This window comes from Ovis canadensis, chromosome 2, assembly GCF_042477335.2.
Source record: "Ovis canadensis isolate MfBH-ARS-UI-01 breed Bighorn chromosome 2, ARS-UI_OviCan_v2, whole genome shotgun sequence".
NCBI lineage: Eukaryota > Metazoa > Chordata > Mammalia > Artiodactyla > Bovidae > Ovis > Ovis canadensis.
The window spans coordinates 51,679,128-51,704,348 of NC_091246.1; the positions used below are offsets into that span (position 1 = coordinate 51,679,128).

Here is a 25,221-nt window from a genome sequence, read left to right on the forward strand (position 1 = left end):
AATTTTCCTTCCAAGGAGTAAGTGTCTCTTAGTTTCATGGCTGCAGTCACCATTTACAGTGATTTTGGAGCCCAGAAAAAATAAAGTCTCTCACTGTTTCCATTGTTTCCCCATCTATTTGCCATGAAGTGATGGGAGTGGATGCCATGATCTTAGTTTTCTGAATGTTGAGCTTTAAGCCAACTTTTTCACTCTCCTCTTTCACTTTCATCAAGAGGCTCTTTAGTTCTTCTTCACTTTCTGCCATAAGGGTGGTATCATCTGAGTATCTGAAGTTATTGATATTTCTCCTGGCAATCTTGATTCCAGCTTGTGCTTCATTCAGCCCAGCATTTCTCCTGATGTACTCTGCATATAAAATTAAAAGTTAGTTGCTCAGTCAGGTTCAACTCTTGCAGTCCCATGCACCTGTAGCCCACCAGGCTCCTCTGTCCATGGGATTCTCTAGGCAAGAATACTGGAGTTGCCATTTCCTTCTTCAGGGGATCTTCCCAACCCAGACATCAAACCCAAGTCTTGTGCATTGCAGGCAGATTCTTTACTGTCTGAGCCACCAGGGAAGCCCCTTTGCCTCCTTAGGTAAGTTTATTAATAGGTATTTTATTCTTTCTGATGCAGTGGTAAATCAAATTGTTTCCTTAGTTTCTCTTTCTGATCTTTTGTTGTTAGTGTATAGAAATGCAAGAGATTTCTGTGTCCTGCAACTTTACCAAATTCATTGATTAGCTCTAGTATTTTTCTGGTAGCATCTTTAGGATTTTGTAAGTATAGTATCATGTCATCTGCAAACAATGATAGTTTTACTTCCCTTACAATTTGGATTCCTTTTATTTCTTTTTCTTATGTGATTGCTGTGGTTAGGACTGTGTTGAATAAAAGTGGCAAGAGTGGACATCCTTGTCTTGTTTCTGATCTTAGAGAAAATGCTTTCATCTTTCCACTGTTGAGGACAATGTTAGCTTTGGCTTTGTCATATATGACCTTTGTTATGTAGAGGTAAGTTCCCTCTGTGCCCACTTTTTGAAGAGGGTTTTTTTAAAATCACAGATGGGTGTTGAATTTTATCAAAAGCTTTTTCCGCATCTTTTGAGATGATCATATGGTTTTTGTCCTTCAATTTTTTCATGTAGTGTATCACACTGATTATTTTGCATTTATTGAAAAGTCTTTGCATCCCTGGGATAAATCCCACTTGGTCATCATGTATGGTCCTTTTAATATGTTGTTGGATTCAGTTTGCTAGTATTTTGTTAAAGATTTTTGCATCTATGTTCATCAGTGATATTGCCTTGTAGTTTTATTTTCTTTTTTTGTTTGGTATCTTTGTCTGGTTTTGATATCAGAGTGATGGTGGCCCCATAGAATGATTTTGGAAGTATTCCTTCTTCTACCATTTTTTGGAATAGTTTCAGAAGGACAGGTGTTAACTCTTCTCTAGATGTTTGCTAGTATTCACCCGTGAAGCCATCTGGTCCTGGATTTTTGTTTGTTGGAAGTTTCTTAATCATGGTTTCAATTTCAGTACTTGTGATTGGTCTGTTTTTATGTTTTTCTATTTCTTCCTGGTTCAGTCTTGGAAGATTGTTCCTATCTATGTATTTGTCCATTTCTTCTAGGTTTTCCATTTTATTGGCATAGTTGCTTGTAGTAGCCTCTTACAATCCTTTGTATTTCTATGGTGTCGGGATATTTTAGGAAAGGGGACCATAAGCAGGGTAGACAAAAACCTCTTTTGTTCTGTGTCTGTGTCCCAGGTGACCATGGAGGCTGGCGGCCTCCCCCTGGAGCTGTGGCGCATGATCTTAGCCTACCTGCCCCTTCCTGACCTGGGCCGCTGCAGCCTGGTGTGCAGGGCCTGGCGTGAACTGATCCTCAGTCTCGACAGGACTCGCTGGCGGCAGCTGTATCTGGGCTGTGCTGAGTGCCGCCATCCCAACTGGCCCAACCAGCCCGATGTGGAGCCTGAGTCTTGGAGGGAGGCCTTCAAGCAGCATTACCTTGCCTCCAAGACCTGGACCAAGAATGCTGCCATCTTGGAGACCTCTGTCTGCTTTTCTCTGTTTCGCCGGAGGAGGACGCGCCGGACCCTGAGTGTCGGGCCAGGCCATGAGTTTCACAGCCTAGGCAGTGCCCTGGCCATGTCCAGCCTGTTTGACCGAATCCTGCTGTTCCCAGGTCTGCACGAAGAGCAAGGTGAAATCATCCTGAAGGTGCCTGTGGAGATTGTAGGCCACGGGAAGCTAGGCGAAGTGGCCCTGCTGGCCAGCATTGACCAGCAGTGCTCGACCACACGCCTGTGCAACCTTGTCTTCATGCCGGCCTGGTTCTCACCCTTCATGTTTAAGGTGGGTGTCCACCTCCGATGGATGGCCTCTCCCAGCCTGACCCTGAGTCTTGGCCTCTTCTCAGTGGGTTTGTAACCCCTTTTTTGTTGGAATTGAGAGTTCAGTCATTATTCCTATATAACACAGTCCTCTTGAGTTCTATACCAGTTGAGAAGGAGGCGCGGGAATCAGTAAAGATCAACATTCTGCTTTGTTCCCTCACTGGAGGTCAAAATTGCCTTGTACTTCTTCCCTTCCAAACTGGACCACCTGGGGCCACAGCTACAGCAGCCAGGTGGGAAAGCCAGGCTCTAGGAGCATGCTGCATGGTGACAGGCAGCCTTCCCAGAGAGATGGCCAAAGAGGGGACACTCTGCAGGCCAGTGACCTTCAGAAAGTTAGCCCCACTCTGGGGAGGGTCAAGGAAGGTCTGGTTTTTGCCAAGAGTGACTGGAGGGAGAGTCGGAAAATATCAGAACATAGTCCTTCTAGGGACAGAGCAGTTGTTTTCAGAGACAAGCACGGTAGCTTTTTGGTAGCTCCTGGCAGAACAGTCTGCAGCTTTTACATTGCTTAGAAACTGACTACAGTGCATGGATTTTGTACTTGTCAACAAAAATTACACCACCTCTATTCTACCAGTAACGACCAGATTATCTGTCAGGTTCATAATGATCTTTATGCCACCGCTCATTGACGATGTGCTTACTGGGTGCCAGGCATGTCCTTACAGCACGATTAAGATGGGTAGTGTCAGCTGGCTTTACAGACAAGCAAACGGAGCCTCAGCAAGGGTCTCAGACTTTGTAAGGGACAGAACTAGGGTTCAAAACCTGTAATCATAATACAGGTGACTTTGCATCGGTGGTCTCACAACAAACTTGTGGTAGAGGAGATGTGTCCCCATTTTGCAGATGAGGGACACTGAGGCTCAGAGACACTGAGTAACTTTCTCAAGTGGATAATTAGGTTAGACCTCAAATCTAGACCTTTGAGCCTAAGCACTTTTGAAATTACATTGTACTGTCTTCCGTGAAGCTTGAAAGGCTGCTTGCTAATTAGATCTAGAACATTTCAGAAGGACTGATGAGGTCTTCCACTGCTGATCTACAGACCCAAAAGAATTGTTCATTTCCGCACCCTTCACATTTCATAGACATTTATTCTTGGAGTAAGATGTTCATTTCAGCCTCTGCTTCCCCCTCATCAGTGTAGCCACAGATCTTCAAGGGGTAGGTCTTGGCCGTAGATGTCTTCGTAGCTCAGCCCACTTCCTGCCTCAGTGCTTGGCATATATTAGTGCTCAGTCCATGACTGTCTTTTAACCAACAACAGGACAAGGGGCCAGAATCACCCTGCCTGAAAAAATGCCAAGGCCAGGGTGATTTCACAGCTGTTTATATGACTTTTGAGGAGAACCCTGGCAGTGTCTTTGCATCTCTAGAGAGCCCGTGGTTTTCTACAGAAGGGACCAAGTAAGAAAAAATAGACTCTAATTGCATCAGGAAAAAGTTAGGTTAGCCCTAGGGAAGAACTAGACAGGTTGAGGGGAGTTAAGTCCTGGGACAAGCTCTCAAGGGAGACCACTGCTGGAGAATGTAAAATTGTCCAAGGATTACTGAACGGGATCATGGGACCTTCCCTCCTTTTATGGTTCAAATACATCTCATGGAACTTGGTGTGAAATCCAGAAACAGTTCTTCTTCAGAAATACAGAGCAGCCAGGCCTCTCTGTGAGGCCTGCAGAGCTGAGGGCTCAAGTAAGTTGTGTCGTGGGGCTCAGCACTCCCCTACCCCAGAGGACTCTACTCTCCACGGTGATAATAGCTGGCTTTTATCACATGCCATCTTTGTGCCTGGCTCCATGCCTGGTGCTTTGTTAGCTTGTGAGCCCTGTATTGTAGACTGAGAAACTGAGGCTTGGAGCAGTGACACGTCGGCCTGAGGTTACACCCTTGGGAGAGGCAGAGTTGGGAGCTGGGCCCTGTGGCCGCACTCATTAGCCTCTGTGCTGCCGGCTGTGGCAAGCCTGCTGTCTCCTGCTCTGGTTGTGCACCAGCTTTAGTTCCCACGCAACTCCCAGCTCCTCCCATTATTGGCACAGCCCCTCCTGGCCACCTTGGCCTCTGTCAGCCCTCCCACTTCGCCGACTCCGTCCTGAGTGCAGACACTAGGCTGACCTCTGGTGAGCTGCAGTCCGCAGGCTCAGGTGGAGGCTGGCTTGCAGGACCATGGGAGGATGACAGTGAAGGGAGAGTGCTTTGGAGAGTGAGACCCAGTCTCTCTGAAACTGAGGCACCGCGTGGGACCCTTACCCATCAGAGGGCTTGGTAAAATTGGGCTTGCATCCCAGCCAGCTCCTGGGTCTGTGGAAATTGTAAGCATCCCCATCATTTCTAACCATCCCTAGAGTGATAGTTTCCTGGTTCACGTCCAGTATTAACATGTGTGGATTCCGTTTCCCCATCATCCCTCTGAGCATTCAGCATCTTCCCCCTTCTGCAGATCACCCCCACACTCCTTATCCTAAGTGCTTCACGAGCATTGGTAGGATTTACTTGAGATTTGAGGGGTTGGGGAAGGGCCCTGCTGCAGAGTGAACTTTTCTGCTGTTCATTTCCACTCCTGTCCCCGCCCTTTGGGACTGGAGAGAGAGAAGGGCAGGCAGCTTCCATCACTCAGAGCAGCTCCCGGTTCCTCCGGGGCTGGCAGACATGCACCCTGTAGGGAAGGGAACATGACCAGCAGAACAGAAGGCCTCCCGAGGCACCACCCGCTCTGGAGCAGTCAGAGCTCTGACAAGCAAAACAGATCTTATCCCTGTTACACCCACTGTCTCTCTCTCATCCCCCAGACAACTTCAGGTCACGTCCAGTTTGACAACTGCAACTTCGAGAATGGGCACATCCAGGTCCACGGCCCGGGCACCTGCCAAGTGAAGTTTTGCTCCTTCAAGAACACTCATGTCTTTCTGCACAACGTGCCCCTGTGTGTCCTGGAAAACTGTGAATTCGTGGGCAGTGAAAACAACTCAGTGACTGTCGAGGGCCACCCATCCTCAGAGAACAACTGGGCCTACACGCACCTCTTAGGGCTCATCAGGTCCTCTCCTGGTGTGCTCCCTACCGAGGACTCAGACTCTATAATGTCCCTCGACCTGGAGAGCAGGGACCAGGCCTGGAGCCCGAGGACCTGTGGCATTGTCATTGAGGGCAGCCAGAGCCCCACCAGCCTAGCCACCAGCTCCCCCACGGCTGGCTCACAGGAGGCAGAGGTGGGCAGCAATGGGGAGAGGGTGGCCCGGACCCCAGACAGCAGCGATGGAGGCCTGAGTCCCAGCGGTGAGGACGAGGACGAGGACCAGCTCACATACAGACTGTCCTACCAAGTGCAGGGCCCACGGCCGGTCCTGGGGGGCTCTTTTTTGGGCCCACCGCTGCCCGGAGCCTCCATCCAGCTGCCCAGCTGCCTGGTGCTGAACTCCCTGCAGCAGGAGCTGCAGAAGGACAGGGAGGCCATGGCACTGGCCAGCTCTGTGCAGGGCTGCCTCATCCGCAAGTGCCTCTTCCGGGACGGCAAGGGAGGTGTTTTTGTTTGCTCTTATGGCCGAGCCAAGATGGAAGGAAACATCTTCCGGAACCTGACTTATGCGGTGCGGTGTATACATAATAGCAAGGTGCTGTCATAGGCTTACTGTGCAGACCCATGAGGCCTCACTAGGTCACCAGGAACATGATTTTTGAGTAGTGAGAGGGCTTCAGTGGTTGTATGCAGGAGGGCTTGGATGGAGCTAGTCTGTACTCTTTTAAAAGTCATCATCTCTTAAGCTTATAATGCACACTTGCCCCATGTCCATCATCTGTCTTGAATGAGGCAGAGCTGTCCTGGTAAGGAGTTTCTGGTATCCCCATTCATCCTTAGTCTTGGGTAGGTGTGTCCATGGGTTTAGGACCTTGGCAGTGGGCCCTTTGCAGTGGTCCTGCCTCACCTCCTGCACTAGGAGGGGAATTCTAACCCATCAAGACCAAAACATTTTCCTCCCACATCCCTGAGGGATAAAGGATTTATTGTTTTTCTGTCTTCCACCACCCCCCATGAGAGCCACAGGGTTTGCAGCTCTTCACCCAGCTGCTTAAAGCTTGTTCTCTGGGAAAATGAGGGGGGAAATCCAAGAGGGGCTTAGTGCTTTTTCCAAAGTGACTGTTCTTTCCCACCAAGTGCCCAGCAGGAGGGAGGCATCTCTGGCCTCTTGTCCAGCCCTCAGCCTTTCTCCATGAGCACCTGGGATGATCTGTGGAGAAATGAACAGATGCAACTACTCCTGGGGCTTCTGTGCTCTCACTGATTCACACTTGGCTTTTAACAAGTTGTGAAAACAGTTGGCCAAACTCTTCTTTCTGGCTAGCATGGCACCTGTGTCTTTTCAAACCAGCAGGTACTCCCGTGTCATGTCCTTGGAGGTACCTTTTTCCCTTAGATTCCAGGCTCGTTGGTGGTCCTGCAACCTCGGCTCTCATGGATTCAGAGATTCTTCTTGTGGGAGCAATACTCTTTCTAACTTTCTCCATCATAAGCAGAAAGCGTCTCCTTGAAACTGTACTTGTATTATACTTTACCCCTCCCAGGACTTATCTCTAATGTAATATATTGTTTATTGTTAGTACACAATTTACCTTCACATAATATATTTTATTATTAATACACAGTTTTTAAAAAAACATAAAATATAAAAAGAAAGTGTAAGTGGCAGTACATCCTCTTAATAAGCTGTGTGCCAGGTTATGGTATCTTGTTTTAAAGAGGCTTCCTTATCCCTATACCAACATTTCTAACTGTCTCTTAGTTTGGAATTCCAGTGGGTTTTCCACCCCAAGATAATACATTAAGAGAGATGCAGAGTGGGCAAGAATGGGTATTTGTCTTACAAGTGAAAAGCCAAAGGGAAGGTGGGCAAGGAGTGCCTGTGAGTTACCTTACCCTCTAGCATTTCCTTAGGCAGGTGAAGTCCAGCAGAAGTGCCTGTGGAATTGGCACTTGGTTCCATTTAAAGTAGCTGTGCCCTCAGACCTCTGGGGAACTCTTCATGTGGAGTTAGCAGCCTGCCTAATCCCATCTCATCTAAGCATCCCTTCCATCCTACTCTGAGGCTGTGGATGTGGAGCCCAGGGCCAAGCTTCCATCCAGGGTTTAGTGCAGAACAGGTATGAGGTTGGTACAGAGGCTGCAGGACCAAACCGGGAAGGGCATCGAGATGCTCCCTCCTTGTGAGCGCATGGCGAGAGCAACTGAGCTGGCGTCGGGCAGATCTGCACAGACCACACAGGAAGGAGGAAACTCAGGTGCTCCCTGAGCAGGTTTTTAAAAATAACCTTTATAACCAGAAAATGAATGGCTGTTTCTTCTCTGCCTAGATCATCATGCTCAGGAACCACATTCACCACTGCAGAGCATCGGGCATCTTTCTTCGCTTGGAGGGTGGCGGCCTGATCGCTGGCAACAACATCTGCCACAACGCGGAGGCCGGTGTGGACATCCGGAAGAAGTCCAACCCTCTGATTCTGGTACTTCCTCCATCTTGGTGCCCCTTTCAGGGTGGCTCCTAGTTCTCAGAAACCTTTTCTAGGATGTTGAAGCAAATGCGACCATTTTAGATTCCTGTTGCTTCCTGCTTGCAAGTCATTCCTGTCCTTTCCTCTGTGTGTCCTTGTGACTCTGGTCTCTTCTTCCGCGTGTTGAAGGTGACTTTGGATAAATCACATCCCTGAAGTCTCCCCCAGCAAGGATGAGGACCCAGCAGATAGGGAAGTTCACAGGGCCTTCCTTCCTGCAGCCTGGATATGCTCTTGTGGGTTTTGAGTTCAGTAAGAATAAAGATATGATGTCTGCCCTGAAAAACACTTGGTTACCCTGGTGAGTCTGCCGGATCCTTCAGGGGGAAATCTGGAAACCAATAAGAATAGGAGCTCCTGCAGCAGGAAACATTTTAAAACAAACTTTGTTTTTGTGAAATAGTTTTGGAAAAGAAACAGCTAGCTTCTTGGTTTAAATATATGATTGTACTTAGGCTGTAAATTAGCAGAGTGAAACAATTATAATAACCTAAGATTTTAATCAGTATGCAAAAGGCAACTAACTGGGAAACAGAAAAGCTAGGTTTCAGATCCGGCTCTGCCACAAATGTACTGTATGACCCTGGGTCTCTTTCCCCATTTGCACAGAGGAGTTTGGCAGAAATACCTCCAGGGGTCCTTGTAGCTCGTATACCTTCTGGTGGCCTCCTGGCTCATGGGAAACCTAAGCTCCCTGGGGCTACACCTTCCACAGTTCCCCTCCCTTCCCTGAGCGGTCCCTGAGGCCTGTGCTTAGTCAATGTCCCACGTATTGGGGCTCTGCCCCCGGGGCCCTGGGGTGATGTGGCCTTGATGATGATCATGCTTTTTGGAGGCTCAGAAATTTTCAGTACTATGCATTGTAGATGAAGGCAAGAGCCCTCAGCATTAAGTGTCAGGATGTAACTGTTAATACATCCCAAGAGTCCTCTCTTGGGCGTCTCTCTGACAGGTATCCATGTGTGCACCTGTGCATAGAGGCAGGGCCACCCCCAGTCCATTCCCTTTGTTTTGTGCTTGGGATCCCGCAGTGACATGTTTTCTTCTGCTATTGCATCCTGGCCCTGCCGTGGGGCAGCACTGAGCCCTCTGCTGCTCACCGGCATGTCTCATCTGCCTTCTGTGGTGTCTCCTGTTCACCTGCAGTGTAACCAGATCCACCACGGCCTTCGCTCTGGCATTGTTGTCCTGGGCAATGGGAAAGGCATCATCCGGAACAATCAAATCTTTTCAAACAAGGAGGCTGGCATTTACATCCTGTACCATGGAAATCCAGTCGTGAGGTATGTACATGCCTCTGTACTCAGACCACCCTGCTCACCCATGGTCCCTTTCTTCTTCTTTCATCTCTGGTTCCCTGCTTTCTGTCTTTGCTTCATTGGAAACCATTTTTGTTTACTAAAGCAACTGTATACATGCAAGCAGAGAAGAGACAGACTTCACCCACAATCCCACCTCAGTAACACAGCCTTCTGTGTTATATTATCTGTGTTCTGTGCCTTTGTGTCTGTGTTCCCTTCCAGTTAATTATGTGGGGCCATTCTATTCAGCAAGAATTATTGGGCACTTCTAATAATGATAACAAAGGTAAACCAGGCAGACTCTGCTCCCTCAGAGCTTACTCTAGTCTGGAAAAGGACATGTGTGTCCAGAAATAATGCTGAGTCCTATCTTAGCATTATTATCCTATATGGCATAGAGATTTCAACTCACTTGATGACTCTGATCAGTTGCTAGTGGCTATGTGGGATGCTGTATTAAGATTGGAGGCTACATCTGACCTCAGCATGGAAGCATGCCGTGATCCATCACTGGTGTAAGCTGTAGGTAGTGGGGCTGTGGATCTGCCCTCCCACCCATCACGTGGTGCAGGCTGTGATAAATGCTGTCAAAGTGGTACCGAGAGGGGGAGTTATTCTGATGAGGGGGCTGTGGGGGGCCTCATTTGGGAGCTGGCATTGGTGTTAAGACTTTGAAATACGGGTAGGGCTTGGCCCCTTGTGGAGCTGGGGAGTAGATGCTCCTAGAGAAGGAAGTGGTGTGAGCAGAGGCAGCCGAACATAGCAGAGTCAGGGAGCACGCCGTCCTCTGGGGCTTGAGAAAAAGTCTCACACAAGTTGTGACATTGCTGTAAAACATCTCAAATTGGGACTGTCCCGGATCATCTGGGGTCCTGTGGTCACTGCAGCCTGAGTGTTTATATCCCCGTGGCAGTCCATCTCTGCCAGGCAGTGTGCTAGAAAGCCTTGGGCCAGATGAGGAAGGCCTTATGTAGTCCAGTGGGAAAGGTGGAGTTTATTCTGTCTAGATAAGGGGGGATCACTAAAGGTTTTGAGTGGAAGACTCACATGTTATGTCTGCACTTTACAAAAATAACTGGAATTACTGTGCAGCAAATATATTCTGAGAGTTTTTCCCTGCATTATCCTGTGTGTACTTTTCCATGTTGTTGCAGGATCTTGTATTTATCACTTTGGTCAGTTTCAGAACATTCCGTTGTTTTGATACTCCCTCATTTTTGAACCAGTCCTATTACTGTTAGGCTTCTATTTTTTCACTATTGTAGGCAGCTTGTTTTTGTTTGTTGTTTAGTCACTAAGTCATGTCCGACTCTTTTTCTACCCCATGGACTGTAGCCCACCAGACTCCTCTGTCCATGGGATTTCCCAGGCAAGAATACTGGAGTGGGGTGCCATTTCCTTCTCCAATAGGCAGCTTACTAAAAACAATTAGTGATCACGTGATTATGGAGCTGTTTACCCATCTTTTACATTACTGCCTTAAGAGTATGGGTTTGTATGTGTGCACATTATTCATTAAACACACATTTAGGTGTTTCCTCCATATAAGGGGGTTAGCAGTATAAAGGGTGTATGAACAGTCTCTGTTCTGTGAAGTGTTCACTGTCATTCTACAGATGCGAGCTATAAGGGAAGGACTCACTAAAGTGAGCATTTTTATAGGTCTTCATGCAGGTGCAGAAGGAAACCAGTCATGATCGCCACTGAGTGAGTCAGGACAGGGCACATGGGGCGCTGACATTTGAGCAGTGCTCAGATGGTAAAGAATCTGCCTGCAATGTAGGAGACCCAGGTTCAATCCCTGGGTCAGGAAGATGCCCTGGGAATGGCAACCCACTCCAGTATTCTTGGCTGGAAAATTCCATGGACAGAGGAGCCTGGCAGGCTATAGTCCATGGGGTTGCAAAGAGTTGGATGTGACTAAGCGACTAACACTTTACTTTTACTGAAGGACAAGTAGGATTTTATGGCCTCAGAAAGGCATTACAAGCCTGGGGCAGTGAAATTTGGAGTATGACCTGGGAAAGTGGTGGGAAAAGTGTGGTATGTCTGGGCATAAGGTCAGCCTACAAAGTAGGGTTGATGCTGGAGCATGGAGGAACTCGAATACCACGTGTGGTAGGTAGAATAATGGCCCCCCAAATCTATCCACTTTCTAATCCTTGGAACCTGTGTATAGACTGTCTATAAGGCAGAAGAGACTCTGCAGATGTGGCTCAGTTAAGGGTGCTGAGATGGGGAGAGCACCTGGGTGACCCAAGTGGGCCCAGTGTAATCACAGCGTCCTTAGAAGAGGGAACAGAAGAGTCAGAGAAGGAAATGTGTCAACAGAGGCAAGGCCAGAGGAGTGAGGCCACAGACCAGGAAGCCTGGGCCGCCTCTAGGATCTGGAAAGGTCAGAGACAGATCCTTTCCGAGTCTCCAGAAAAAAGGCAGGTCTACTGGCACCTTGATTTAGCCCTGTCAGACCCATTTTGGACTTCTCACCTCCTAAACTGGAAGATAATAAATTCGTGTTGTTCTAAACCACCAAGTTTATGGTAATTCCTTACTGCAGCCATATACCCAAACCTTGTGGGTGCTGGGGAGCTGTTAAAGGGTTTCGAGCAAGGAATATTACAAGCAGATCAGTGTCTTGGCTTTTTCGTGGTTGTTGTTGTTATTTTATTTTATTTTAGGCTTTTTAAAACAGTCACTTTGAGGGAATTCTCTGGTGATCCAGTGGTTAGGACTCCATGCTCTTACTGCTGAAGACCTTTGTTTCCCCTGGTTGGGGAACAAAGATCCCACAAGCCAAGAGCCTCCCCCACTAAAAACAATTCTGGATTTAGATGTAAACTACTATATGCAGAATGAATAAACAACAAGGTCCTACTGTACAGCACAGGGAACTATATTCAATATCCTATCCTGTGATAAACTATCATGGAAAAGAATATGAAAAAGAATGTCTATATGTGTATAAGTAAGTCACTTTGCTATACAGCGGAGATTGGCACAACATTATAAATCGAATATACTTCAGTAAAAAGTATTTTTGAATAAAACAGTCGCTTTGAGAGAATTAGGTTGTGCTTTTTTCCTTTATGTTTCTTTGTGATGGAGGACAGGGATTTGTGGGAGGTCCCTGAATTTCAAGGTCCCTGATGTGACCTCAATAAGGCAAGCCATTGAGCATATTTTTTTGCTGGTAAGAGTTACATAACCTATGGTTTTTTGCTTTTGTTTTTTGCCTTGGCTGCAAGGAAGCACAGGACTCAAACTGTGTTAATACACCACCCTTGGTCCTTGGAACAATGCTCTGTCCCCTTTTCCTCATGTTTTCTGATGTCTCTTTTCTTTGTTCTGCCTACCCTATGTACACACACATACATGTTTCTCCAAGGGGCCATGGATTCTTTCTGAAAGTAAGTGAGATTTGTGTTAAAAGTATAACACGCATGCATTTGCTTCCATGGCGCAGCTCTCAGAAATATGAATGAGGTTTGCCTGAGCCCAGGGAGTGCATCTGACCCTGAATTCTAGAAGCCCAGAGTAACCATCAGTTGATTGAATTATAATCACATCAAAGCAGTTGCTTCATATCTGAGTAAAACATACGGATGTTTTTTAACAAACAATTTCACTTATTCAACTCCAAATGCATACTGTAGGTACAGTTGGCATTTGGCTTCCCCACAAGGAAGTACGGGCTTCCCTGGTGGTGGCTCAGTGGTAAAGAATCTGTCTGCCAAGCAGGAGACGTGGGTTCGATCTGTGGGTCAAGAAGATTCCCCTGGAGAAGGAAATGTCAACCCAGTCCAGTATTCTTGCCTGGGAAATCCCTGGACAAAGGAGCCTGGCAGGCCACAGTTTTTGGGGTCACAAAAGAGTCAGACACGACTCAGCAACTAAACAATAATAACATGTGGTAAATGCTTTGGATCCTGCCCTACATTGGGGAAGACTTATCAGCCAACTCATGATCAGTAAGGTTCTGTGAAAGGAGCCAGGCCCTGTGTCAGGCTCTGAACAGCTAGTTGTATATTTGGATCTAAATCCCTCGGCTGCATGGTAGGAAGTAGGAGGGCACCTCCTAAGAGAGGGGGCAGGTACTTCTCCAGTATAGAAGGAGAACACAGTATTCCTGTTAGTAAAAATACCAAACAGCTAATGTGTATCCTCCAGAAATAACCCAGTTCTGCCAGTGTCTGAGTGTCTCTGTATTTACAGGCAGGAAACCAGAGTTGAGAGACTAGAGCAATGCAGGCCCTTTAACACACTCAGGTGTCTTACTCTAGGGAACTCATTCTTGAGGACTTTCCAGGGCAGGAGGGCCATGTGTGTCTCTTGAGTCAGGAGCATGCTTTCTTAGATCTTCCGTTATGCCAAGTGAGATAAGTCAGTGAAAGAAATACTGTGTGATATCGCTTACACATGGAGTCTAAAAAATACAACAAACTAGTGAGTATAATAAAAAAGCAGAGCCAGATATAGAGAACAAACTAGTGGTCACCAGTAGGGAGAGGGAAGCAGAGAGGGGCAATATAGGGGTAGGTGATTAAGAGGTATAAAAGGTATAAAGTATTACGTATAGAATAAGCTACAAGGACATATTGTACAACATCAGGAATATAGTCAATGTTTACAATATCTGCAAATGGAGCATAACCTTTAAAAATTGTGAATTACTGTATTGTACACCTTCAAATCATATAATACTGTACAACAACGGCAATACAAATAAAATGGTGCTTGAGTGTGGCCAATAGTCCAGAGACAGGGATATCTGTTTCTGTGGCATAGTTGCAGGTGGTTTGGGGGCAGTGGTAACTGACGATTGCTTTCTGCCTGGCTTCTGGGCCTCAAAGAGGTGCTCCATATCCCAGTGGACCGGAGCCATCTGGGAAGCCCACGAAGATGGGTAGGCACCTTGGATGGGCATTGTCTTTGATGCATGATGTTGGTTTGGTCTCACCTTTTGTCTTTTCCTTTCATTCTAGCCGGAACCACATTTTCAAGGGCCACGCAGCCGGCATCGCTGTGAACGAGAATGGCAGAGGCCTCATCACAGGTAGGCATGAGACACCTGCAGCTGTAGCCAGCCAGGCAGCCACAACTCAGCCAACGTCCCCAGCTTGCCACCCACCCAGTCCTTCTCCTGGACAGACTGGCCTCCTGATGGTGACCAGCACTCGGGGACACAGGTTCCACGCCCTAGCTGTGCTCACCAGGCAGGGAGGTCACGTCCGTTCTTTGCCAGGCCTGGTGCTTACAGGATCTGAGTGGGTGGCTCACAGAACACTGTCAGAAATATTCACACCACACGAACTGAACCCCTTCTCTGGGCTCTCTAGGCTTGTTCCTGCTCTGGCAATCCATCCCCATTCCCCCTCTGCCTGGCCAGCTCCTGTCATTCTCCAAGCCTCAGCCCAATTGTCTCTTGCTGGGGGAAGCCTGCCCTGACCTCCCATTATACATCCACCCACTTAGTCCACCAAGTAGGCCTACTCTGTAGGACATTGTACTTAATTTCTTATGATCCATTTAATGACAGCCTCCTTTGCTGTGTTCTGTAAGGCAAGGATCATGTCCATCTGGTACGTCAGTGTAGCCTCAGCACAGAACATAGCCATATCTGGAGCAGTAAAGAGATCCAGTAAATATTGGGCCAGTAACTCCTCTTGACTGAATCCTGCCTTTCTTCATTAGACATTTTTTGAGCACACAGTGTATGCAGGAGCTAGGGATACAGCAGTGAAGGAAACAAATGATTTCTGCTGTCAGGAACTGACATTTTAGGAGAGGAAAATAATAAAAGTATGTATTTTTTTTCAAGAAGAGTCATCTCTGAGGGTGATACATATTTTTTGTTTTGGGCCATACCACACAGCTTCAGGATCTTAGTTCCCCAAGCAGGGATGAAACTCTGGCCCTGGCAGTGAAAGCGCCAAGTCCTAACCGTTTGGCTGCCAGGAAATTTCATCTACAGATAATTAAAACAAGGTGATAGACAAACTGTGTGGGTATTTAGGACTGTGTGGTCAGTGCAGGCCTTCCAGAAAAGTGACATGTAAACCAGAAGCTGGAGGATGGGAAGGAACTCAGGAAAGAACCAGGATTCCAAATGGGGCCACCTGTGGGAACAGACTTGGCAGGCCTGAGGAGTACAGAGGTTGCTCATTTGGCTGCAGTGTGGTGAGCAAGGGGCAAGGAGTATGAGAAGGGGTCCCAGAGGCAGGCAGGAGCTGGTCACACAGGGTGTCCTGAATCACTGCATTCCTGTCACAAGAGGCTGAGAGTCTGTCCCATTCTGGTGCTGCGGCAGCAGTGTCGCAGGACACCCCTTCTCACTGGTGGCCCTTCAGCCCACCCCCTCCCAGAGACATGGTGGAGGGGAGAGGAAGGCTGTGAGGGGTGGCTGGATTCTGCGTCAGTGCTCCCGAGGACAGTCCCCCAGGACAGACAGCCCTGCCTGGCCTTGGTCCAGGGACTCTAAAGCCAGCCTGTTCTTAGTTATCAGTCCTCCAGGCCGCTAGATACAGTGAGTTCTGGGGATACAGGACACCACAAGGCAGACACAAACCTTGCCCTTGGGGAAAGCAGACAGCAGACACGTCCTTGGGAAGCCACACAGCAGACAAGATTCTGGGTGCTAACTCCTGACAGGGGCAGGCCTCAGTGTCCTTGTCTGGACTTGTTTTCTGTCAGCTGTTCAAGTCCTCATGCCAGCACTGTAGGTGGCCCATGACCCTCTTTTCCACCTCTTTCCATAGAAAATGTCATCCGAGAGAATCAGTGGGGAGGTGTGGACATCCGCCGAGGAGGGGTCCCCATCCTCAGAAGCAACCTCATCTGCTTTGGCTACTCGGATGGTGTGGTTGTGGGGGATGAAGGCAAAGGCCTGCTAGAAGGAAACACCATCTACGGTGAGAGCCGCTCTCCTTGCGGACAGGTTTGGGGGCCAGTGCAGCCTGGAGGCAGGAAGCCCAGGTTCCATCTCTAACTTGTAGGTCCTGAGAGAGTCACTGCCTTTCCCTGGGCCCCCAGTACCTCATCTTAAAAACCAGCCTCTATCTCAGGTCACAGCCCCGCTCAGAAGGCATGAGCCTTTCACAAATCACCTTCTAATCCAGGTTGACCCCATGGGGTCAGCAAAGCAGAGAGCTTTAATCCCCACTTAAAACAATCAAGGGCAGGAGTGGATCTTATGTAAGGACAGGGCCATGTGATTTCTGATACATGAACATCTAACCCCTCTTACTCTTTCTTTTGATCCAGAGAACTAAAAATATAATGGAGAAATAGGGTAATCATAGAAAGAAAACTGTTCTCATTCATTCTGTGACCTTGGGCCACACCTCAGTCTTTCTGGACTGCATCTCTAATAATAATAATAGCTAACCTACATTCAGGTCCTGGATTCATTCTGGGCCCTTTCTGTGCATTATCATATTTAGTCCTCAGGACCCCTTCTGAGGTTGGTACAGTTAGTAACCCCATTTTTAAGATGAGGGAACTGAGGCACAGAGAAGTTTAGTAACCTGCTCAGGATCACACAGGTAGGGAGTGGTAGGGCTGGGACTCAAACCATGCATTTCTGTGCAGGGTGTGGTTGGGCTGGATGAGTTCTGAGGGCCCCTTGGGTACTGTCGCCATGGACTTGTGTGTTTCCAATCTGGAAGTGGAGGCGTGGCAGTTCCCAGAGCACTTTTACACCCCGTGGGATGACAGTAGTTGTGAGATTAACCTGACTGTTACTACCCCTTGTATGAAGGAGAATCCTTGTATGAAGGAGAAGCCTGCAGCAGCCAAGCCCTAAAGTGACTCGTTCAAGGCCATTTACCAATCAGTGGCCCAGTTTCCCAGGCCAGTGCCTTTTTGCTTCCCTGCCTGAGGAGATACTGGGTACTGCCTTGCCTGTTGGCAGCATTAATGACCAGCTCCTTTCACTGTTACAGCTAATAAGGGCTGTGGTGTGTGGATGATGGCTTCCAGCCTGCCCCACGTCACCAGCAACCATGTCAGCTACAATGGCCTGTATGGAGTGGCAGTGTTCAGCCAGAAGGATGGCTCCGGAGAATTCCCTGGAGGCCACGGGGGCCAGGAGAACTTCAGCGAGGACGGGGATGCCATCCTGTGGGAGACAGAGCTGGAGAAGGACGACGACCCGCTGCGCCGGCCCATCACTGTAGCTCTGGTCGAGTCCAACAGTGTTAACCACAACGGAGGTGAGCACCCCTCCTGGCAGCCCTGCTGCAAGGCCTCCCATGCTCAGCTTGCCCTGAGACCCTTCAGCCTCATCAGCCACGTTAGCCACTCACCTGGTACCCCCACCCCCTGGACTTCAATCCATTCTCTCCTCCCACCACCACCCTTGCCTTTCTCTTGCCTGAAATTCCCTTTCTCCCATCCACACGTCCCAAACAACTCAGACCTCAGAGCCCTTACCGGCCATCCTTCCCTCCCTCCACCCGGGTCCTCACCCAGCCCCACCAGCATGGGGGCTGAGACTGTATTTGTTTCTGTGGCTGTTTCATCAATTCTGACAGGCAGTGAACTTGAGGCGAGGAACTGAATCCCACTCTTGTTGGTGCCCCCTGCGCCTTGGCACCAGTCCCACACCTGGCATATACATTACAGTCAATTCTGAGACACATTTTTCATATTTTTTTCACATCTCTGATGAGATACATCTTACAGTTGATGGCATATCATGGTTTAATTGGCAGTGATTTTTTTTCTTAGATTTCCCTGGTGGCTCAGACAGTAAAGTGTCTGCCTACAATGCAGAAGACCCAGGTTCAGTCCCTGGGTCGGGAAGATCTCCTGGAGAAGGAAATGGCAACCCACTCCAGTATTCTTGCCTGGAAAATCCCATGGACAGAGGAGCCTGGTAGGCTACAGTCCATTGGGTCGCAAAGAGTTGGACACGACTGAGTGACTTCACTTTCTTTTTTCTTTCTTAGAGATACAGAAAATAAGAATATTTAAAATCCATGTTATCTTAAAATTGATAAAAATGGATGTTTGATGTTTATTGAATGGGAAAAAAAATTATTGTGGAATTCATCCAACTCTACAGCTCCCACACCTGGCTGATTATGAGAATCACTCTGGGGAATGGTGGAGGAAGGCTTGTGAAAGAGAGACCCCTGGGCCCTGAGGAAGCTTATCACCCTGGGAGTGGCTGAGGCAGGGAAATGGGGGGCCAGTGGCCCCAGCCCACTTACTTACCTGGAAAATGAGTTCTTTTCCCTCCCAGTTCAGGGTTTCCTTCCTGTAGCCACACAGTCCAGTTTGACAGGCAAAGCCACGTAAATTCAAAACACTTGATTTATTTTTGTGGTTCTCAACCAAGCCAAGAGAAGCAACAGGCGGGTGGCACCAAAAAATTCAGACCTGCAGGGCTTCCAACCCAGACTGCTCCCACAAGAGCCCATGGTCATCACCCTCCCTTGGCCTCCTCCCCTGCTGCCCAAGCCTCCTGCTCCTGGGGGGTGCGGCAGGCATCACCGCTGGTCATCACCCTCCCTCGGCCTCCTCCCCTGCTGCCCGAGCCTCCTGCTCCTGGGGGGGTGTGGCAGGCATCACCACTGGGAGTCCTCCTCACCCCAGGTCCGCCTGCCATGCTGCCTCTTCCTGACCACATTCTGCGGTTCTCAGCCTGCTGATTTTGTGCTTTTTTTCCCCTATGGTATCTGAAAGAAATTTCCCAGACAATAGGGAGGCAGATTCTAGCTCAGAATGGGAAGCAGAACAAAAGCAACAGAACTTTGGCTCAGGTGAGTCTGTCTGTCCAGAGGCAGGATGGGCAGACTTGATCAGGTAGTGAGCGCCCCGTCCCAGGAGGTATAGACAGCGGTCAGGGGAGGCAACTGTAGGAGGCGTTCCAGCGCAGGATGAGCGCCTGGGCCAGAGGACCAGCTGAGTCTTAGGCGCCTCTTCACACATGTCTCCCTCCCCATCACTGAGCACTTCTCAGAAGGAACGGAGTTTCCTTGCTGGTCCTAGGTTTCCTCCTGCTCTCATCCAGCTTGGAAGATGCAAGTCCCCAGGGCTGCTTCTCCCTCTCCTCCCCACCTCCTCTCCTGGGTGCACAGTTCTGGGAAGGCTTTTCCTCCTGGTCTGGTTAGCAGTGACCCTGGGGCCACCCTGTGCTTCCTCTCCCCTCACAGCCTCAGGACTCTACATCCAGAGCAGTGAGGCACTGCACATTGTAAACAACGTGATCCACGCCAACAGAGTCAGGGGCATCACTGTGGCCCAAAGCAGTCAGCTCACCCGTGTGGCCAACAACAGCATCTCCTGCAACCGCCAGAGTGGGGTCAAGATCGAGGCCCAGTGCAAGGTGGAGCTCCGGGGCAATGGTATCTATGACAACAGAGGCCATGGCATCATCACCAAGGGTGACAGCACCATCATGGAAAATGACATCATTGGCAACCGGGGCAGTGGGCTGCAGCTGCTGCCCATGTCTGATACAAAGGTGTGTGTGTGTGTTTCAGCTTTCTCCTCCTAGAGGAATCTCACTCAGGACCCGTTTCGCCCTGGGGCCTTGCAACGCTGTCCCGTTACCCAGAGTAGCCTTCTCCCCACTGGCTGTCACTGTCTTCTGGAAGCCTTCCCTGGCCCCCCAGGCTGTGGGAGGTGCCCCTTTTTTGACTTCTGAGGGGTCTGTGCCCATCCCTGCCTCGCAGGGCACTTCCCTCAGTGCTGTGTCTGTTCCTTCACCTGGTTGTCTTCCCCACAGGCCCTTGAGCTCCGAGCTCCACTTTTAAGCAAAGCACAGAGTTGGGTGCTAGGGTTTCACTGTTGAGCCAAGCAGACCCAGTCCCTGCCCTTGTGAAATTACAGTCCCAGAGCCTCCTTTTGGCTTTGTGGCTTCGTGAGTCCCTGACTTTGGCAAGGAGTAAAGAACTCCTTGGCTGTGCATCCAAGCACTGTGGGAAGGCAGAGGAGGGGTCATTGTCGCCTCAGCTGGGTCGTCAGTGGCCCTTGCTTCCGGCACTACCTCCTCAGTCTGAGGGCCCTTTTCACATTGTTCCTTCTTCCTGGAACATCTCTCCCTGCTCTGTGCCTGAGAAACTCCTACAGCTTATCCATCACCTTTTCCAGGAAGCCGCCTCTGGTTCTCTGGCTGGCCTCGACAGCCTTTCCATGAGTTCCCTTGGCTCAGTGCTGACCTACCTAGCGTGCTTGTACCCCTCGGTTTTATCATTGGTGATTCATTCACCTGGCTCCCCACCAGTCCCTGAGGTGTGACAAGCTCTGGCTGCCTCTCCCAGGTAATAAAGAACCGAATCCATTCATTCCGGGCCTCCGGCATTGCAGTGCAGGGCCACGCCAAGGCCCTGGTGCAGGACAACACCATCTTCCAGGGCAGGACCAACAAGACCATCTTCCAGCAGAGCTCAAACAACCAAGAATGCATTATACAGAACAACAGGTTCTTGGTCTTCAAGAAGTAAGTGCATGGGGTGCCTAAACCAATCTTCTAGAACCACCGCGAGGTCACTGGGGAAGCCAGGCCTAGTGATTGTGGCAACCCTAGCTCTCTAGCTCCCTAGCTCTCTCATGCCAGCTTTCAGCACTGGTCAGATAAGGCCTGTGCTTGGCCTTTGTGTTGGGCCTGGGCAGAGGACCTGAGCCTGACTCACTAGGGAAGTCTGGGAGCGAATAAGCTTTCAAAGAATCTGGGTATGTGGTTTCAAATCTCACCTCTGCCAGTTATTGGCTATGCAACCTTGGGCAATTTACTCAACATCTCTGAGCCTTAGTAAAATCCACTTAACAATGTCTGTAGCACCAACTTAAGATAAAATAAGGTGCTGTGACCTAGTAGCATATCTGAGGTCTCCCATGAGTGTTTATTGCTGTGGCCACTGTTGCCCCTTGAACAAATACCCCTAGGCTTTTACTCACCCCACAGTAGCCAGCCTCTGACACTGCTCACACCTTGCCAGCCCTACTTGTAATATTATCATAAAAATACAAGACAATGTTGCTGGTTTAAGCAGTTTAGGATTTGATATGTATTAGAGGTGATTCAAACCATCACTATCATTTGATTTTCCCCAACCCTTCATAACCTCCACAAAAGCTTAAGAGATTGGAAACCCATCAGTTTCTGCCCTCCGTAGATTTGCATTTTCCAGAACGTCATCTAAAGAAAGAATGCAGTGTGTAGTCTTTCGAGCCTAGCTGCTTAGACTCAGCCCAGTGGATCCCGGACTCCCCTGTGGTGTCGCGCCTGTCATTCATTCTGTCACTGAATGGACACACCACTTGGTTTATCTGTTCATCAGCTGAGGAATATTTAGGTAGCTTCTAATTTTTGCTGATGATTAATAAAGCTTGTATGGGACTTCTCAGGCAGTTCAGTGGTTAAGAGTCCGCCTTCCAATGCAGGGGGTGCGGATTCAGTCCCTCATCAGGGAACTAAGGTCCCCACATGCCGCAGGGTACAGCCAAAAACTAAAAGTGAATGAATGAAGCTTGCATAACATTCATGGTCATATATAATGGGGAAAAAAATGAGGCCTGGGGGAATGAAAGAAAAAAGAGAAAGTCACTGGTCTTATCTAGATCCTTGTTTAAAGATGGAGGAATAGAGGATGAGAGGGAACCTGTTCAGGGTTGCATCAGAACTGAAGGCAGAGCTAGAACCAGATTTAGCTTCATGCATGTCCCACCCCCTTTTGCTATCACTTAACTAGGGAGATACAACCTATGCCCCAATTTAAACACTTGGATCTTGAACCAAAGATAAGGTTGTATGGGGCATTCAGCAAATACTCTAGACCCTCAAAGAGTGCATTCTCATTCTGCCCCTTCAGGTCTGATACGTGGCGCCTGACAAACCCACCAGCACGGCCTCACCTTGAAAACTCTCTCCGAGGCCCCTCCGCTGCCCATGGTGGGCAGAAGGTGACAGCCATGGCGACCAGGATCACAGCCCATGTGGAAGGTGGTTACCACAGCAAACGCAGCATCTTCTGCACCATCCTGTAAGAATGGAGAGCTGCAGGAGGCGGCAGCTGGGGAGAGTCCGGAGACCCCAGGAAGCAGGCATGTACCCTGCTGTCAGGCTCGGGCCCTGCCGGGCTGAGCTAAGAGTTGCAGCCTTCAAGGATGGAAGAAGTAGCGCTTGTGAAGGCTCCTGCTCATCTTGTCTCCTCCTCCCTGAAAAGCAGGCTCTCAAGTCTTTTGGGGACTGAGAACAAGATATCTCCAAAGCCCTTTGGCTCCATAGCCCTCAGCAGGAAGGAGCTCGGATTTTGTGTTGGTTAGTTGGTATTTTTGGCTGTGCCATGCGTGCTGCTTGCAGGATCTCAGATCCCCAACCATGGAATTATTTTTCAAGAAAAAGGAAACAGAAATTGGTAGGTTTCTAGTCCCTCAAGCTCTTGTAGAGATGATAAAGAGTTGGGGAAATTGATTCTGAAACCTTGGCCAGGGTTTTCTGTTTGAGTTACAGGGAACTATATACACCAAACCCAGAATCTTCTCAGGGAAGAATGAATTTACTTTTAAGGGACAGAAGTGATTCCAGTGAGATGGAAAGAACCCCAGAGTCATCCCCTTTCAAGGACACAGTTCTCTTGGATGTGGACCTCTGAGGGAGGAGGGGCTTGAGATAAGGAGCCTCTCTTGGCAGGCTGCCTCAGGGACAACTGGGAAAGCAAGAGGGGCGTGTGGAGGCTTCCCTCAAGTGGTTAGGTGTGCAGGTGAGGGCTGGGCAGTGCAAGGACTCACCTGACTTCTCCACCCTCTAGTTGCCCCCAGACTCAGGAGGACATAGTTGACTCAGTGCCTGCAGCATAGGGAGGATTTGAATCCCACAAGCACACCCAGACCAGCCGCCACTGCTGGGCGCCAGACAGGTGGAGATGGAGGTGCCTGGGGCCCCTGTCTATGTCCACATTCTCATGGATGACCAGCCACCTGCCTTTACAGACCCTACCGTGGTTTCCCACTCTGTGCCTTGGCTCACGCTCTCCTCACCTTCGGGCGCGCCCTCCTCGCCAGCTATGCACGCCCAGGTCCCACCCATCCTTCCAGGCTCCACACACCTTGCGGATGGCAGCGCTGTGCCCTCTGAGCCTCCTCTGCCCTGTCTGCCCCCACAGGGTACACTCTGTCTTGCTTAGAAATTACCCAGGTCCAACCCTGTCCACTGACTCACCTGTAAGCTCCGTGAAGGTCACCACCTGTGTCCCCAGCCCAGGGTATGGGGAGGGTTAGTAGCTTGAGGAGAGGGACAGGAAGGCTCTGCTAAGCTCAACTGTGAATGTGTGAAGGTTCCAGAGCCAGGCAGTCTCAGACCCACTATTCAAGGAAGGGGGCCTGACGCAGGCTCAGCTCAGCCTGAACAGTCCCCCGCCAACCTAGCCTTTCATGCGGCGCCTCAGCAGCCTGGTAAGGTCATGGTTGTATGCCCACAGCTGGCGTCCCAGGCAGGTTCTGCCAGGCCCCTGGTGCTGTTCTCCCAGGTGGGATAGGGTGTGGCTAGAGGGAGTCAGGGGCTCAGTCTCCTCCCTGAGGACTTGGGGCATAAGTGTGTGGGTCCCTCCACTCCCCAGCACTGTTCTTTGCACTTATCTGTGGCCCCAGTGTGAGTCGCTGTACAAAATGCTGCCTTTTATTACTTTGTAACAAATGACTTTTCTGTGAACCAAGTGCTTATGAAAATCTCAGCAACCAAAATAAAGTTCTATATTTTAAGAGGCACTTTGGGGGGTACTTTCCTTGGTTTGGGTATCTACTGGGGGTCCTGAGCGCTGGATGCAGACCCATCACCTTTCTGCCTCCCAGAGGTACCACAGCTTCCACTGAAGGCAGCGGGAGACCCAGGGCTATCTTGCCCATTCAGCTTGTTCCCACAGGATCCCAGGTTTTAACATCTGTGTCCTCACAGGTCAGGGACCGTGGTGCAGGCCTGTCTGCCCCATGGGCTTTCTGAAGAGCAACATTGAAGTTCCTGGTGTGGATGACCTGATGGTCTGCAAAGGGATTTCAGATCCACGACCACGTTTTCCCCAGTTTACTCATTTAGCATCCACACGTCACCTCAGTAGAAAGCCAGTACTTAGTATTTAAGTGCTCTTTTAATTAAAAGACTTTTTTTAGGATAGTTTTAGAATTTTTCTCTTAAATATTCTTAACTGAGGTATAGTGGATGTATGTCTCAGGTGTACAGCATAGTTCAGCATTTTTAAAGGTTATACTTCATTTATAGAATATTAGCTATATTCCCTGTGCTATACAATATCCTGTAGTTTATTCTCCTTGTAGTTTATTAATATTAGTTTGTACCTCTTAATCTCCTACCCTTACCTTTCTCCCCGTTCCCTCTCCCACTTGTTCAGTCGCTCAGTCATGTCAGACTCTTTGCGACCCCATGGACTGCAGCACGCCAGGCTTCCCTGTCCTTCACCATCTCCCACTGGTAAGCACTAATTTGTTCTCTAGAGCTAAGAGTATGTTTGTTGTTATGTTCACTAGTTTATTTTTTAGGTTCCACATATAAGTGCTATTATACAACATTTGTCTTTCTCTGACTTATTTCACTAAGCATGCTACCCTCCAAATTCATCCTTGTTACAAATGGCAAATTTTCATTTTTATGGCTGAGAGTTTATGTCCACGAGTCTGTTTCTGTTTTGTCATAAGGTGTTTCCCTTGTGGCTCAGACAATAAAGAGTCTCCTGCAATGCAGGAGACTCAGGTTCGATCCCTGGGTCAGGAAGATCCCCTGGAGAAGGGAATGTCTTACCACTCCATTACTCTTGTCTGGAGAATTCATAGACACAGGAACTTGGTGGGCTACAGTCCATGGGGTCGAAGAGTTGGATACAACTGAGGGACCTACAGCCTTTGTCATATTTTAAATTCCACATGTAAGTGATATCTTAGGGTATTTGTCTTTCTCTGACTTCACTTGATAATCTCAAGGTCCATTCATGTTGCTGCAAATGCCGTAATTTTGTTCTCTTTTATGGCTAA

The 25,221-nt window shown here is 49.0% G+C and overlaps 1 protein-coding gene across 2 annotated transcripts in view; it reads left to right on the plus strand.

The window, feature by feature from the left end:
• Positions 1 to 23,946, plus strand: part of FBXO10 (F-box protein 10) — a 42,494-nt gene extending 18,548 nt beyond the window's left edge. Inside the window, exons 3-12 of one of the 2 annotated variants that reach the window (XM_069576142.1) lie at positions 1,755 to 2,345; positions 5,179 to 6,000; positions 7,736 to 7,885; positions 9,080 to 9,216; positions 14,217 to 14,287; positions 15,990 to 16,142; positions 17,175 to 17,444; positions 19,392 to 19,702; positions 20,502 to 20,680; positions 22,053 to 23,946. In XM_069576142.1, the coding sequence (XP_069432243.1) occupies positions 1,761 to 2,345; positions 5,179 to 6,000; positions 7,736 to 7,885; positions 9,080 to 9,216; positions 14,217 to 14,287; positions 15,990 to 16,142; positions 17,175 to 17,444; positions 19,392 to 19,702; positions 20,502 to 20,680; positions 22,053 to 22,227 (2,853 nt within the window). In that variant the 5' untranslated portion in view covers positions 1,755 to 1,760 and the 3' untranslated portion in view covers positions 22,228 to 23,946. The remainder of the gene's footprint in view (positions 1 to 1,754; positions 2,346 to 5,178; positions 6,001 to 7,735; positions 7,886 to 9,079; positions 9,217 to 14,216; positions 14,288 to 15,989; positions 16,143 to 17,174; positions 17,445 to 19,391; positions 19,703 to 20,501; positions 20,681 to 22,052) is intronic. The other variant, XM_069576143.1, reaches the window with a different exon arrangement.
• Positions 23,947 to 25,221: the final 1,275 nt, after the last annotated feature.